We start from the raw sequence: 14,169 nt of genomic DNA, 5'->3' as shown, positions 1-14,169 counted from the left end.
ACTTTTTCATTCCTCTAAAATTTTGAACATTTCCAGTTGGCAAATGTGTCAAAATTGGCCCCTACCTGGAAGTAGTTTCAGTTTCACATCACTCTTAAAATGAAACAATCATAAATAGAACGTGATTGTGAATTAAACGAGATTTAAAGCAGAAAACAATTGGAACGAAGCTGATCCTCAGATGTGAATGTTAACTTAGCTTCATTAATCCAAGATCTTACAGGGATCTGCTGAAATGCCATCTTTCCTCAAAAGCAGAGAAAATTACTTTGAGGTAGCAAACTACCTTGACGTATATTAACATCATACACAGTTTCAAAGGAATATGCTTTTATTTACACATTTTATCTAGTTTTAATTGGAAACTCTTTTTACAAGTTTCTTTTCCTGTGATATTTGTGACTTTTAACAGACAAGATATTCATACAGAGGAGATTAAAGTAACTTCTAGACTTCATGCAAACTCAGGCACATTTTTTTAAGGACTTTATCACTTCAGATGTATTAGTAAACTATAACTACATTTATCATTATAAGTATCTCATTATCCCTAAAATTCTTAGATGCATAAAGAGGCCCTTAAAAAATTAAATACACAGTATAATCACAAACAATTCACAAACAAGCAACAAAAACTGGGGAGTTTGGTCTTGCAACTTTTACTCTGCTCATTCACCTTTATATTTTTTTTTTAAATTAAAACTGCTAAAACTTGAGAGGTGGTTCAAATTTCAAAACCTCATGTGATATATTTCTGTCCTCTTGTCATGATTCTAAGGACTATCTTGCCCATCTGCTCACAAACTGTACTGAAACCTGCTTTCCCAAGGAAGAAGTTTGTATTTCCCATGAAACCATGTCAAACCCTCAGGTTTTTGTGTAAATTGTGATGGCAGTAGATCTGTCAGAGTTCCAACTCTTTTGGGGACCTTAAGTACAATAAATGATGATGGCAGGTTATAGACTTTGTCTGGATGATTAGGATTTTTACGATGAACTGTAGTAACACATTGATCCCCACTCTTCCAATGAAGCCTCCCTTTTGTTTGGTTGTTTAAGAGTTGAGGGAACACACTTATCTTGTGTAAACAAGTGTATCAAGTATTTATTTCTGAGGGGCTGCTTTTATCCCGTGCTAACATCAGCTGTCTTTAAGATGCTCAAACTCGGAGTCAATCATCATTGTCATTTTCATCTTCAGAGACAAAATTGCATTCACTTTTATCAAATTAAACAAAAACCTATTGAAAGTGTAGACAGTCCTCCAGAGCACTGTTTCAACATGGTTCTATTGGACTAGGTTTCTTATTCTCCCTCAATATACCTGTTTAATCAGTCATGCACTACTGAATACCAAGTCCATCTTTTGTGCTCTCTATAATTGCAAATCAATCATTAGAGAGGATTCTAAACAAGAAAACAATACTAACAAGACCACAGAAGTAATCGCTAATTAATTAAACTTGAAGCATTGATAAACCAACTGGCCTATGACTCTGACAGGTAATCATTCTTGGACTGATTTAATAAGCACACACATCCTGACACTTGCCCTTTCTAACAGGTCTTGGAGCTACGCCGTTAGGTTTGTAGGTTTGTTTTATTTATTCCTTTTTAGAACTTAAAGTCAATGTATAAATCTGTCGAATATTTTACTTGGAGTGTTACATGACCAGCTTGTAAGGGGCTTGCCCCAGCTATTCTTGGATATCATAGGTCCAAAGGGCAACCTGGTTTTGGCAATTCAGGGCTTCAGCATGATTGCCACAAATAAGATTAAAGAAGCAATGAAGAATGTTCCCATGAGATTTGAAGCACTGGAAAGGAGTCCTTGGGATAACAAAAATCCCTGTAATGATGGCACAAAGTAGCTGTAAAGATTTCCCTAGTATTGGGGGAAAGTGAACAAAGAGACAGACCCAAATCTTTCAGGCAGAGCTCTCCATATTACAGAATTTACTTGCAAAGGAACAGCTAGAGTCCTCGCAGAGCATCCATCAGTCAAACAAAGAGAAGTACACTACATGTACAAAAGCGCACCTCACACCCTGGGCACACATTGCTTACGTGGTAACATGGGCTTTCAGAGAAAACCAGTAACATCTGTGTTATTCAAAAAAAGCACCAATGCTACTTACAGCACTCTACCGTTGCTCACTCTCGTCACCACGATGCCAAAGGGGTTCTGCTTCACATCCACTTTGTAGTTTAAATTGGAGGCTGCGGATCCAGTGAAAGATCCCACATGTTCATGAGGGACTTCAAATCTTTGTGTTCTAGGATCAGTGATCTGTGCATATTTAAACAATAGAAGTATTGGGCGTGTTGGGCCTTTAAAAACTAATGTCTAATTCAAACATTTTCCATGGTTAATATATAGTTCTGACTTATGATATTCCCATCCTTATCCCAGTCTCCTGCCTTCATTCCTGTTCATTTCCAACTTTCATCATGTATTTTCAGCCATTTCTCTCACACTTGACTCTGCGTTTCCCCAGCTCAGCAAGAACCCACTGCAAGAGGAAGGTCTTCTACAACCCATCGATACCCTACAGTCATGGCATCTACTTCCTAATTTTCCATAGAAAACAGAAATAATTGAAGAGCTAACACTGTCTGCCAAAATGACTGAGATATATGGCCAGGCCATAAATAAAAAGTGAGTAAATAAAGGCCCAAAATTTCCTACGATGAGGAAAAAAGGTAGATTATACAAAAGCTGAGCTTTTCAAAGGTCTCAGCAATTTTTTATGCAGAAATCCCACTGTGCTAAACATTCATTAACCTGACATATTGTGATATCAGAGAGGACAAAGAAAGAAGGAGCTGAGCACTTTAGTGTGATCTAGTGTGATCCATGAGAGTGCTTCGGAAGGATTAATCCAGCCCTCCTAATCTCACTGCACAGTAACAGACAGCCTAAAATCTTTCCCTGAACATGAATTTTAAAACAGCATAGAAAAAATATTAACCTTAAAGCGGAAGCGATTTGGTGTCTGATACTCTCCTGTGAGGAGAACAGTGTCAATATCATTTCCAAAGAGAGAAGGTGATGGCAGCCTTTTTAATGTAGTCTCAAATCCTTGGGAAACAAAAAGCACATGTTGCAAAGTTATTGTGTTGAATCAGACATCAGCACATGCCTAAACTGAGGAGCACAGCTTGTAGCTTACCTGCCTGTGTTGTTCTTGTCGACCCATCCACTTTGTACCCATGGTTTGAAGAGAAAAAACACCAGGGCACACTCGTATCGCTCTGAGGACTCCAGCAGCAGCCGCGCAGATTGCAGGTGCTCTGACATGAGAGACAAAAATCAGCTGACAAATAAACCCTTTATACTAAACCAGTTAAAATGCACATAGAGTGCATCTTACCTCAAACACCAGAAATCTTAATAATATCTGAAATCAGATCAACTCCTTCTCTGAAACTCTAATAAGTGAATTCTTTGGCATCAAACGTGATATATAGAAAAGACTCTTTTCTGGATTTAGAGTAGAAACTTGCTTATCAGACTTCCATTCTTTCTTAAAAGCACTAGATCCACAGGAAAAATGTACCTTTTAACATCTGGTAAACATCTAGTTAAATATCTACATAAGCAAAATTGATCATTATGTGCAATATCTACATTTAGTGTAATTATCTAATAACAGATATGTTCAGATTGGTTTTGCAGAACCTCAAATTGAGATAAATCAACATTTTTCCCCAAAAAGTCTCAAACAAATGAACCTGTTGTTCAAAGCATGTATGTCAGTGTAGTAGCACCAACCTTTATACTACCTTTCAGTAGTTTAATAAGCTATAGTTCCTTTGCCTTGTTGTTAGAAATTAACTTATTCATGCACTGTTTGCGTGACTTTTATGTTTGAAGATAAGATATGAGTAATACATCACTAAGTTTCCATACATTTTCTCACCTTAAAAAACCCAATGACTTTCTCAGGGCAAAAGGCAGTGGTAATACGATAAACCACTCCCGGCAAAGGGCAGTGTCCATAAGTGATATCAAGTATCCAAATCCAACATGGAGATCTTCCATACTTTTCCCTCTACCTGCTGCCTAACAGCTGTTTCTGCCTTTGTCTGATTGTGTTCAAATGTTTTTGGTGTTTGTGTCATGCTTATTTAAAATATTCTGCAGCTTTAAATAGGCGGAGAAGGTCCAAAAATCTCCATTGCTGCTGTCCTTTGTGCACTTAATTTTGGGTTGTAGCACCCAACCTGGTCAGTGTAGGTCAAATGTTTTTCTCAGCCACTGAACAGGGCAAAGATAAGTCAGCTCCAGCCTGGAACCATGCATGTGCTGAGGGAAAGCACAGAGGGAGCTCACAGACCCAATGGCTTGGGAAGTCTTAACACATTTATTTGGTATTTTGACTGAGCAGAGAAATCTGCAAAATTGAGCCAAGATAAACCCCATATTCACCAAATAGATAAATGTTTGTCTCTCTGCCATAGACTCATCACATCAGAAAATGCCTGCTGTCATTTTCATTAGGTTCCAAGCAAAAATCATGGTTGCATGAGAGATACTGTGACTCATTTTCCCTCACATCAATCCACAAATGAATGCACTTTCTAAGGCTGTGAAAAACCCATGCTTACTTTCCACCTTCCCAGCTACCACCATGAGAACTTCATATTTCCTATTTTATAAACTATTTCAGAGTAAACGAAAGAAGAGCCAATCCTCTTCAAGACTGCAGAGATCACAGCTTTGCTCACTTACTTCAGTTACTTCATACATAGGGGAATATCCTAAATACATAAGAACAGAGTTGTTACCTCCATCTTCTTATCCCTTCCTAGACCAGTGACTATCCCATGCAACACAGAATAGCTTGAACAACCAATTTTCTTAAAGCCTGGGAATTCAAGCATCTGCATTCCCAACTTCATAAGCACACTTCTCTTTTCCCCCAGTTACTTCTGATGAATTTTTTACTATTTTCAGCATTTGCTTTCCAGTCCAGTGATATTCTTCTAGCTAGATCTTACTCTAGTGTACTTGTAAGCTATACCTCTGTATTTTCATGGCACATGCTTGCTGCATAAAGAAGTAAATACAGAAGTGCAAGATAAGCTATGCCTGACATCAGGAAAGGAGCAGAGTTCATCCAAAGGCGCTGGAGAAGCTGTTACAAAAGCTATCATTTAATGTGAATAAAGACATGAGCTGTCTCTGAGCTGCAAGCCTAGCATAATAGATACCAATATCCAAGAAAGCCAAAGTCAAAGCTTAATTAGAAATAATCCTGGATATGAGGAAAGAGTTTACACTGGGGTACAGTATGAGGTGGCTTCTGAACACTGAACTGAGCACCAAGGATTAAAAGAATAGCTTGCTTATTTGCTGAACTAAAACATTTCTCTCATGTGTATCCAAACAAACCCCTGCCAGCAGGAAAAAAAAAAAAAAACACAGCATAAATCAAACCAAAACCAATACAAACTTCCCTCAAGCTTTCAGAGGTATCAGTCCAATAATGGACTACACCAGCTCCGCTCATTGTAATCTATTTTTTACTGGTGCGTTCCTTTTGTCTAACCAAACTTCATGGCAATTTTCCAAAGTGAATAGTTAATAAATATCTACTTTCTTTCAGCATACCTATCTTTGTCAAACCTGCAATTGGTTAATAAATATCTATTTTCTTTCCATACTTCTATTTTCTGTAATCCTACTCATTTTCTGGCTTCATCTGGGACATCTTTAGTGAATAAAGATATCGAGACAGACACTAATTTGGTATATGATCTTAGGCAAATCATACTTTTCCCAGCTGTTGCTTATTCTCTAAACCACTAATGGAAAACATGGCAGAAGGTTTATTCTAAGCAGGTACCTGTAATTTTACAGCTCTGCTGTAGAGAAGGACAACCAAAACCAAACCAAATTTTCTTCTTCCAGGAGAAAATTTATATGGGGTGAATGGACACACTGGTGTGGGACTCTGGCTCATGTCAGGCATAAACCTAAAAGCTTTCATCAGGGCACAAGTTAAAGGGGATATTTGTCTATAATCTGCTGAAATTTGCTGCCTGGTCTTCACTAAGGAAAGAACAGATTCAGGAATCATTTATTTTACCTCTAATACCAGAGCACCTACCTCAATGTTCATATCTGCATCTAGCCCTTGCTCATATCTTGATATTTTTTTAATTCTTTCTAATCAGTAATACTAGAAAGCAAGGGCAGACTTACAATGAGGTTTATGGTTGCAACCAGAGCAAAATAATTTCCCACACTGAATGATGAGTGCAGCACTTAGCGTGGGGTGACTGGTAGCAATTAAAGATTAAAGTGATCTGCATGACTGCTTCTACCATGGTGTGCTTGCTCCTAGGGGAATGAAGTAACCAAAAGAGTAAAGGAGCAAGCTGTGTGATCTGAGCCTTTTACTAACTTGTTCATCCACAGGACTTTATTGAGCTATATATCATAACAAAACCCATGGCATGACAGAAGCTTTAACAACTGTCATTTCTGAAATTAGACTGGGAATTTTTTCAGAAATTGAGACAGCTGGTTAATAATTTTTTATACCCCTGTGAATGGCATAAACATCACACATCATAGTATATGCACTATTTTTTCTCCTAAGCTGCCCCCACTAAACCAAAGAAAGATGTCAGATATCCTCCAGCTTTCTTCAGAAAATAAGAATATCCATCATAAAGATAAAAAATAATAATAAACAATAATAGCCATTCAAGACCAACCACAATAAAAACATTCTAAATATGAAAGCACTGAAAAATTAAGATGGGAATCTTAACTCATAGATTCTTAAGCCAAAAGGCTATTTCTAAACTCTGCTCTCACAGGTAAAACACACCACAACCAAGAAAGGAAGACTATGATATTCAAGTTGATTCTGAAAAGAAACTTACATTATAAAAGTTTTGTGCATCTGGGTAAACTGCATCTTCACCTGCTATTTCTGAATGATTATAAATGTAGTACTTGACCATCAGACAAAAATAAACTCTTCAAAGTTGTTGAAAGTAGAGAGTGACTTTTTAAACTCTTTGTTGTCTGACTGATTTTACTTCCATCTATACTAAAACCAAACTGCTGGTGTGTACTTTGGCATGATCTTCAGTCTTTGACAGCAAACTGTTACAACGGCTAGAAAGATCGGATGTTCTGTCAACAGACTGAAGTGGGTTATACAGGAGCTACAGTTCTCCGCAAAGTGTTCACACAATCATACATTAAAAAAGGTTAACAAAACAACGGACAGAGACAAGTGATATTTTCTACAATTAAGCATGAGGTTTATGGGAAAAACCCTATTTTCTAATTTTTTTCTGGAATTTTTTCAGACCTTTGTTGCTACTTGATCCGGGATGCAGTCAATTCTCTCTGATAGTAGTAAGTTCTGACATGTTGGTGTAAATTCTGTTAGAGAAAGAAATAAATGGGTTTTTACCAGGATTTCCAAAATGTAGCAATAACTTGACTACATCCTCACTCAGTAAATTCTTCTACTGGTTATATCTCAGCATCTTGAAACTCTAAATATTAATATTGATTTAAATGAGTGTAAACTGTTGTTAATGGAATTTATTCTTACCTTTGAAAAATTTTACACAACTATTTCAGATAAAGGTATGACAATTTCAATTTAAAGTTCTCAAAAATATGGATGACTTTGATAAGTTTATTTCTTAAGGTATACATTAATCCAGTTTTCAGTAAGTCCTGTAGCTCAATATGCATTGCTGCTTGTAAAAGTACATGATAAATTAAAATTGAAAGGACTTTTCTTTATCTTAAATGGTACTGTACTGCTGTTCTCCCATGTGCTCCTGGCTCTGAAATACTGTTCTTCCACTGGAGCTTGAATTAGAGCCTCAGGTAAAAGCATCATAAAGCTCCCTTAAGATGCTCTGCTATGTTTCACTGTATTTAAGTTACTTCTTGGCAACTTTAGCTGACAAAAGGGGACCCAAAGGTGGGTTTCAGTTCCTCCAACCATTGAAAGTTATTTTATATGTATTTTGGAACATTGTATATATTTGAATGAGAACTACAAAGTGCAGAAATCTTGTCTCAGACTGAGATGCACTCAAATACACAGAGTCACCTGTTTGCTTTGTCTGCAAAATGCATGCTTTTACTTTTTTCTCAGGCAGACTCCTCCTCATCTTGTGACAAAAGAAGGCAGAAAATATGCACATATTAGTCTGTATGAGCAGTTTTACTATAACACAAAAGTGTTTGTTGAGCATTAACAATTGTTTTTATTTTACTGCTATTTCTACCTCCAAGCTTTCTGCTTCAATCCTGGCATTTAAGTGGAAATATTCATACATAATGGAACTGTATGTCAATCAGGATGCTTTATATCACACCCCTGTAAGACAAGTGGTTTCTAAAGTACCAATACATTAATATGAAACACTATACATTGTTATGGTTATAATGTTATAATGTGTGTTCCACACAATTTGGCTGCTTCTACAGAGTCTCCCAGATCCCCTTTCTTTTTTCCAGTGTTGTCTTTTTTATATTAAAAAATTTTGAGGTAATACCGTTTCTATGCTCATAAGGCAAGTCCAGTCTTGTGAGGATGAGATAGAAGGGTTTTTTTCCCATCAATAAATTCTGAGTCATGCTGTTTATCATGTCATATACGGCAAGGTCACTCACATTATCTTTTGGTAATGATAACAACATAACAGTAATTCTGAAAGTCAGTACTTTACAGTGCTTATAGTGATTTTTTTTCCCCACATTTTAATATCCATGTTCCTTAACAGTCTGTATACAACAGTGATGGAAATAATACCAACAGTTAGTTACTGAAGTTCCATGGCATTTACAATAGTCTCAGGAAGCAGAGCTAAGCACCTCTCACCTAGAAGTTTTGCTCTGGTCCTACAGCAGCAATGGGAACCACTTACCTGTTCTTTTGACTCCAGATTGTCCTGATGCTAAAAGCCCAATGAGGACACAGGCTATGATCACCACCAGGCAGAAGAGGACAATCAGGGTGATTTCCAGTCCACTGAACTTCCTCTTGCCCATCTAGACCCAGAGGAACACCATTGGTAAAAGGAAAACACAAGTAATAGCTTGGAAAACCCCCAAAATTACATTACTACTTTACTAAATCAGCAAAATTTATAAATTATTTAGGTTTTAAACCATGTCCTCTAATCCTGGGGTTTAATTAAAACATTCCTTAAGGACTACGTGCGATAAGTCTCTAATTCAGGATAATTCACACAGCATAGAATACTGCTGTTTAGTACACCAGTGGGCAATCACAGAAATGTATTTTGTTGCCTGCAGAACACTTTACACACAAAGAACAATTTCCTCCTGAGATTAACTAACTGTGACGTTTCTTACATGTTATTAATGTTCCTGAGACAGAAAACTATCAGAATCCTCTTCCTTCTGTTTGTTTATATTTTCCCCCTAAGTTTTCTTTCCACCTTGTTTTATAAAGGGGGATGTAGATTTGTTAAAAACGTACTTGACAAAAACCTCTAATAAGCTATGATACAATGCTTGTGACACTTGGGAGTGGTAAAACATAGATAATAGGGTAAGTCACTTTGTAATGTAGGAGAATATATCATATCTTAGGCAGTGGTACACTGGTTGCATCTGAAATCACAACTGAAATGAGGGAGCATATGCTCAAAAACTTGTCGTAAAATCCTGTGTATATGTAATCTTTTTACCAATATTGCTCTCTTTTACTGTGAGGCTCAGTGGAGCAAAGCTTGCTGCACCAAGAGGCTTGTGCTAGTTGCAGAAGCAGCTGCTCAGCCCCGCGCAAAAAACAATACCATGCTCTTAACATTAAACTGAGCATCTGCAATAAAATTAATTAAAACTAATCTCCAGCACCCAGAGCACCCTATCTCAAAATCCTCTTCTGTAATGTTGCCTCACAAAATGATATCATCAATATACTGCACGTTCCAGTGCTTCCCCCTATTCCAGTGCATTCTAGATCAGTCCATGGCAGATGGTAAGGCTGTGTTTCCGACCCTGGTGCAGCCAATTCCAGGTATACTAGATGTCCCTTTAGGTGAAAGCAAACTGTGGCTTGCACTCTACTGCCAAATGGATTGAGAAAAATGCATTGGCAATACCAGTTGTGGCATATGACTTGGCTGCCTTTGGCTCCAGTTCACATTGAAGTTCTAGCATGTCTGCCATGGCCACACTCAGAGGCAGCATGACTTCATTCAGGCCACAATAGTCCACTGTTATTCTCCACTCTCCTTTAGAGTTTTGTACTGGCCATATGAGCGAGGTGAGCAGGTCCTGCTGATCTCTCCTTGACTCTCCAGTCAATAAATCAGATTATGAGTGGAAATCAGGAAGTCTCGCTTAGTAGGATATTATCTCTAGTGTACCATTGTGGTGGTAGTGATCAGCACTTGATGACCTTAAAAGTCTTTTCCAACCTAGTTGATTCTATGATTTTATTTTCTTCAAACTTCAGCAACCTGATAAAACAGTCCTCTGAGAGGCCAGGCAATATAGACAGCTGCTTTATTTCCTCCATCTCCAAGGCAGCTATATCAAAAAGCCCACCAGTACCCTTTTGGGTCCTTGGAATACCTTCTCCTGTGACAGCCTATGACAAGGATGCCAGTCACAATGGTGTGCTTTTGCCACTCCTTCCCAGTCAGGCCAATTTCAGCCTCTAGAACAGTTAGCTGTTGGGATTCTCCTGTCAGTCCAAAAATAGAGACCTGTTCTGTCCCTAGATATCTTGATGGCATCGCGGTACACTGTGCACCAGTGTCTACTACAGCCTTATATTCATCTCTATAGAGATGATGGCAGTGCTGAGTACAAATACCAGATTAGTCTCATGAATTATAATTTTATCACATCATAAGTCAGTGTTGCACAGTACATCAAAATGATAACCTTAGCCCAGCTCCCAGAGGTAATAAACAGCACAACAGAGAACATACGCAACAAGTTGCATAATACAATCTTGAGAACACATGCAACACATGTGACCAGTGACTATTACAATGAATGCTTATATCAAACTTATTTTAACACTCTTTGGTCAGGCCTGTCATTATCTCAGTCCTGTTCATGTTGGAGGCCAAAAAGGACTGTCATGGTTTAACCCCGCAGGCAGCTCAACACCACAGAGCCTCTTACTCACTCCTTTGCAGTGGGGGAAGAGAATCAGAAAAAAAATAAAACACATGGGTTGAGATAAAGACATTTATAAAGGACAGAAAAAGAATGGAAAATCATACTAGTGATAAAACAATATACAAAACAAGTTATGCACAGAGCAACTGCTCACCACCCGCTGACTAATTTCCAGCCAGTCCCTGGCCAGCAGGCTGCCATCTGCCGGCCCCACAATGGGGGGCATTTTCTTGTTCAGCATGATGCCATATGGCATGAAATAACCCCTTGGGCAGTTGGAGTCAGCTGTCCCGGGTGTGTTACCCCCCAGCTTCTTGTGCACCCCCAGCTTACTCGCTGGCAGGGTGGTATGGTAAGATGAAAAGTCCTTGACTTAGTATAAGCACTGCTCAGCCACAACTAAAACATCATTGCGTTAGCAATATTATTCTCATTCTAAATCCAAAACACAGCACTGTGCCAGCCACTAGGAGAAAAATTAACTTTGTCCCAGCTGAAACCAGGGCATGTCCTATCAACAGTTCCCAGAAGAGTAAAGCTAATACTCGGATAACTAATGTTTTTCAGTATGGTAATTCATAAAAAAGCTTTTGTAAATAACATAGTGTTATTCATATTTTCTCCATTAATACAAAATTTGCAGACATTTTTCATATTATGTTTATTGTTACTTCCCAGGGAATATTGTACTTAAAGTCTACAACTACACTGTCTATTGATAAGCATACATCTTAAGGCCAGTTCCTTACAATGAGGAAATGATACTCCAGCAGTTCCTCTCCTGAGTTCCGTTTAATATTGCCTGACTACATGTTAACTAAAAAACCCCAATTTACATAAAATAAAATAAAAAAGCCCACTGTTTTTTCTAAAAATTAGAGTTCTTGCATAAAGCTTCCCCCTCCCCCAACTATAACATTGTGTTTCATTTCTTTCCTTCTCATGGTCTTCTCCAAGACCTAAGACTTTAGAAATAAGGTTTTATAATTTATAAATGTAAGTTCTGTTGCATGATGTGCACTCAAAAGTGAGGAAAAGGTGTCCAGAAATTTGGATGCAGTAAAATGAATGACATACATACCTTAAAGCCCCTCTGATTTCTTCATCTGCTGCTCTTGATATGTAAAGCTCAACGTCAAAACCGATGCTTTATCCTTTGCTGTTATCAGTTCATTGCACTGTTTGCTAACCGATCTACCAATGGCAGGTACATACATAATTACAGGCAGATTGCAGAAACTCTTTGGACTAAACGTAGTTACTGTGATTATTGTAGCCAAGGAATGGCTGGTTGATTAATAATACTTTGGTTCAATCACACATGAGATTCTGTAAATGAGAAAAAAGCAGGCATAAAATGCTAATAAGCTGATCCATTTTGCAAGACTAAACAGATTTTATTCTCTTCCTTCTCTGTATCTTTGTTACTAGAACCTTCATTGAGCCTTCATATTTTTTGTCTAAAATTTGTGCTTTAAGCACCACAAGGCGTCTTTAAAGGTTTCCAAATGAGGAAAAAAAAAAAAATTAAAATAGTTGTAAGACAGAATCCATTTTATGACCATTAAAACTTTTTAAGAAATTAATTATGAAGTATTAATTTCAATATAAAACACTAATATGCTTCACTGTGAGGGTAGTGAGACATTGGAACAGGGTGCCCAGAGAAGCTGTGGCTGCCTTATCCCTGGAAGTGTTCAAGGCCAGGTTGGATAGGGCTTGGAGCAACCTGGTCTAGTGGAAGGTGTCCCTGTCCATTGTGGGGAAGTTGGAATCAAATGATCTTTAAGTAAGTTACCTTCCAACCAAACCATCTGTGACTTCATGATTGTATAATTAATATAAATAGATTTCATGTGATACTAACAATAAAAGCCAATAGCAGAAGAAAAAGATGTAAGAGATTATAGGGGAGAGGTTTCAATCATAATCTTAATATGAAGCCTTCATATATAGCTGGGGTTTGTCTTTTTCTCAAAACAGATAGAATCTTAAAATTAAATCTTTATTTTCTGAAGGAAAGCTTCCAATTCATACTATTAAATTTTTACAAGTTATTTTTCAGTAGTAGAGAAATGACTGAGAAATGTCACTTGTATTTTTTCAGCTGTTCATACAATTATTCAACTTCCTCAATATCTCAGCTGCAAATGTGAAGTGCAGGAATGAGGTGCATCCTCTTGAGCCCAAAGGGAATGGTTCTCTTTTCCTTCGTCAACATTTTAAACAGAGAAAATCAACCATACATATAGAAAACTGCGGTTTTCCTCTAACCATCCATCTTTACACAATTCAATGCCACTACTCTCAATAAATCTAGTTTTGAAATGCAACCTGTTACATAGTTATCTCACCCTTTCCATTTCATTGTAACATCATGCGTATTTACATGTGTGCAAATAAGCTCTGGAAATGCAATTCTAACATCCCTCTCAATATGGCTAAATATGTCGCTTTATGAATGCATATCAAGAAATAATGTTTTCACATGGATTATGAAGATATCAATGGTTTGGGAGGCCTGGGTTTTTTATTTGATGTATATCTCTTTTCCAAGGTTTATATCTTCATTTCCCTGTTCCGGGAAAGTACTCAGTCCATCAAAGCATATGAACGTGTTTCATTTAAGCATGTCCACAATCACCCTGACATCAATATAACCATTTGCTTAAGTGCTTTTCTGAATTCACGGTGCTACAAACTTACATTATCAATCACCAAGTGAAAGTTTTCAATGCAACATGAGAACATAAAAACACTGAACAAAAAAGTCTCACAGAGAGTTAACCAGCAGGTTTCCCATCTGAGTGTATTTTCATCAGTCTACAGAGGATAACAGCAACAGGGCTTTCAGGTCAAGATGTGATATTGAGCATAAAGGAGGAGTGGGGAAGGCTTTTCAGTCAGGGATGCTGAGAGGACATAAAGACAGCCAAGAACTCTATTAAAACAAGAACTGGAACAGCATGGTCTCTGCTGTGTCCTGCTTCGGTTTCCAGGAATTAAAAGCT

At 37.6% G+C, this 14,169-nt stretch overlaps 1 protein-coding gene across 1 annotated transcript in view; it reads right to left on the bottom strand.

Annotated features, from left to right (window-relative positions):
* Positions 1-9,144, bottom strand: part of SI (sucrase-isomaltase) — a 56,189-nt gene extending 47,045 nt beyond the window's left edge. The window contains exons 1-5 of the mRNA XM_061452613.1: positions 8,920-9,144; positions 7,338-7,411; positions 3,174-3,294; positions 2,973-3,082; positions 2,139-2,290 (exon numbers count right to left, since the gene is read on the bottom strand). Of these exons, the coding sequence (XP_061308597.1) occupies positions 2,139-2,290; positions 2,973-3,082; positions 3,174-3,294; positions 7,338-7,411; positions 8,920-9,043 (581 nt within the window). The 5' untranslated portion in view covers positions 9,044-9,144. The remainder of the gene's footprint in view (positions 1-2,138; positions 2,291-2,972; positions 3,083-3,173; positions 3,295-7,337; positions 7,412-8,919) is intronic.
* Positions 9,145-14,169: the final 5,025 nt, after the last annotated feature.

Source organism: Pezoporus flaviventris, unplaced genomic scaffold, assembly GCF_033815535.1.
Source record: "Pezoporus flaviventris isolate CSIRO_AGI_PZ_B2104156 unplaced genomic scaffold, CSIRO_AGI_Pfla_v1 ptg000013l, whole genome shotgun sequence".
Lineage (NCBI taxonomy): Eukaryota > Metazoa > Chordata > Aves > Psittaciformes > Psittacidae > Pezoporus > Pezoporus flaviventris.
Note: the sequence above shows the minus strand (reverse complement) of the source record. Positions and strands in the feature narration are given on the sequence as shown.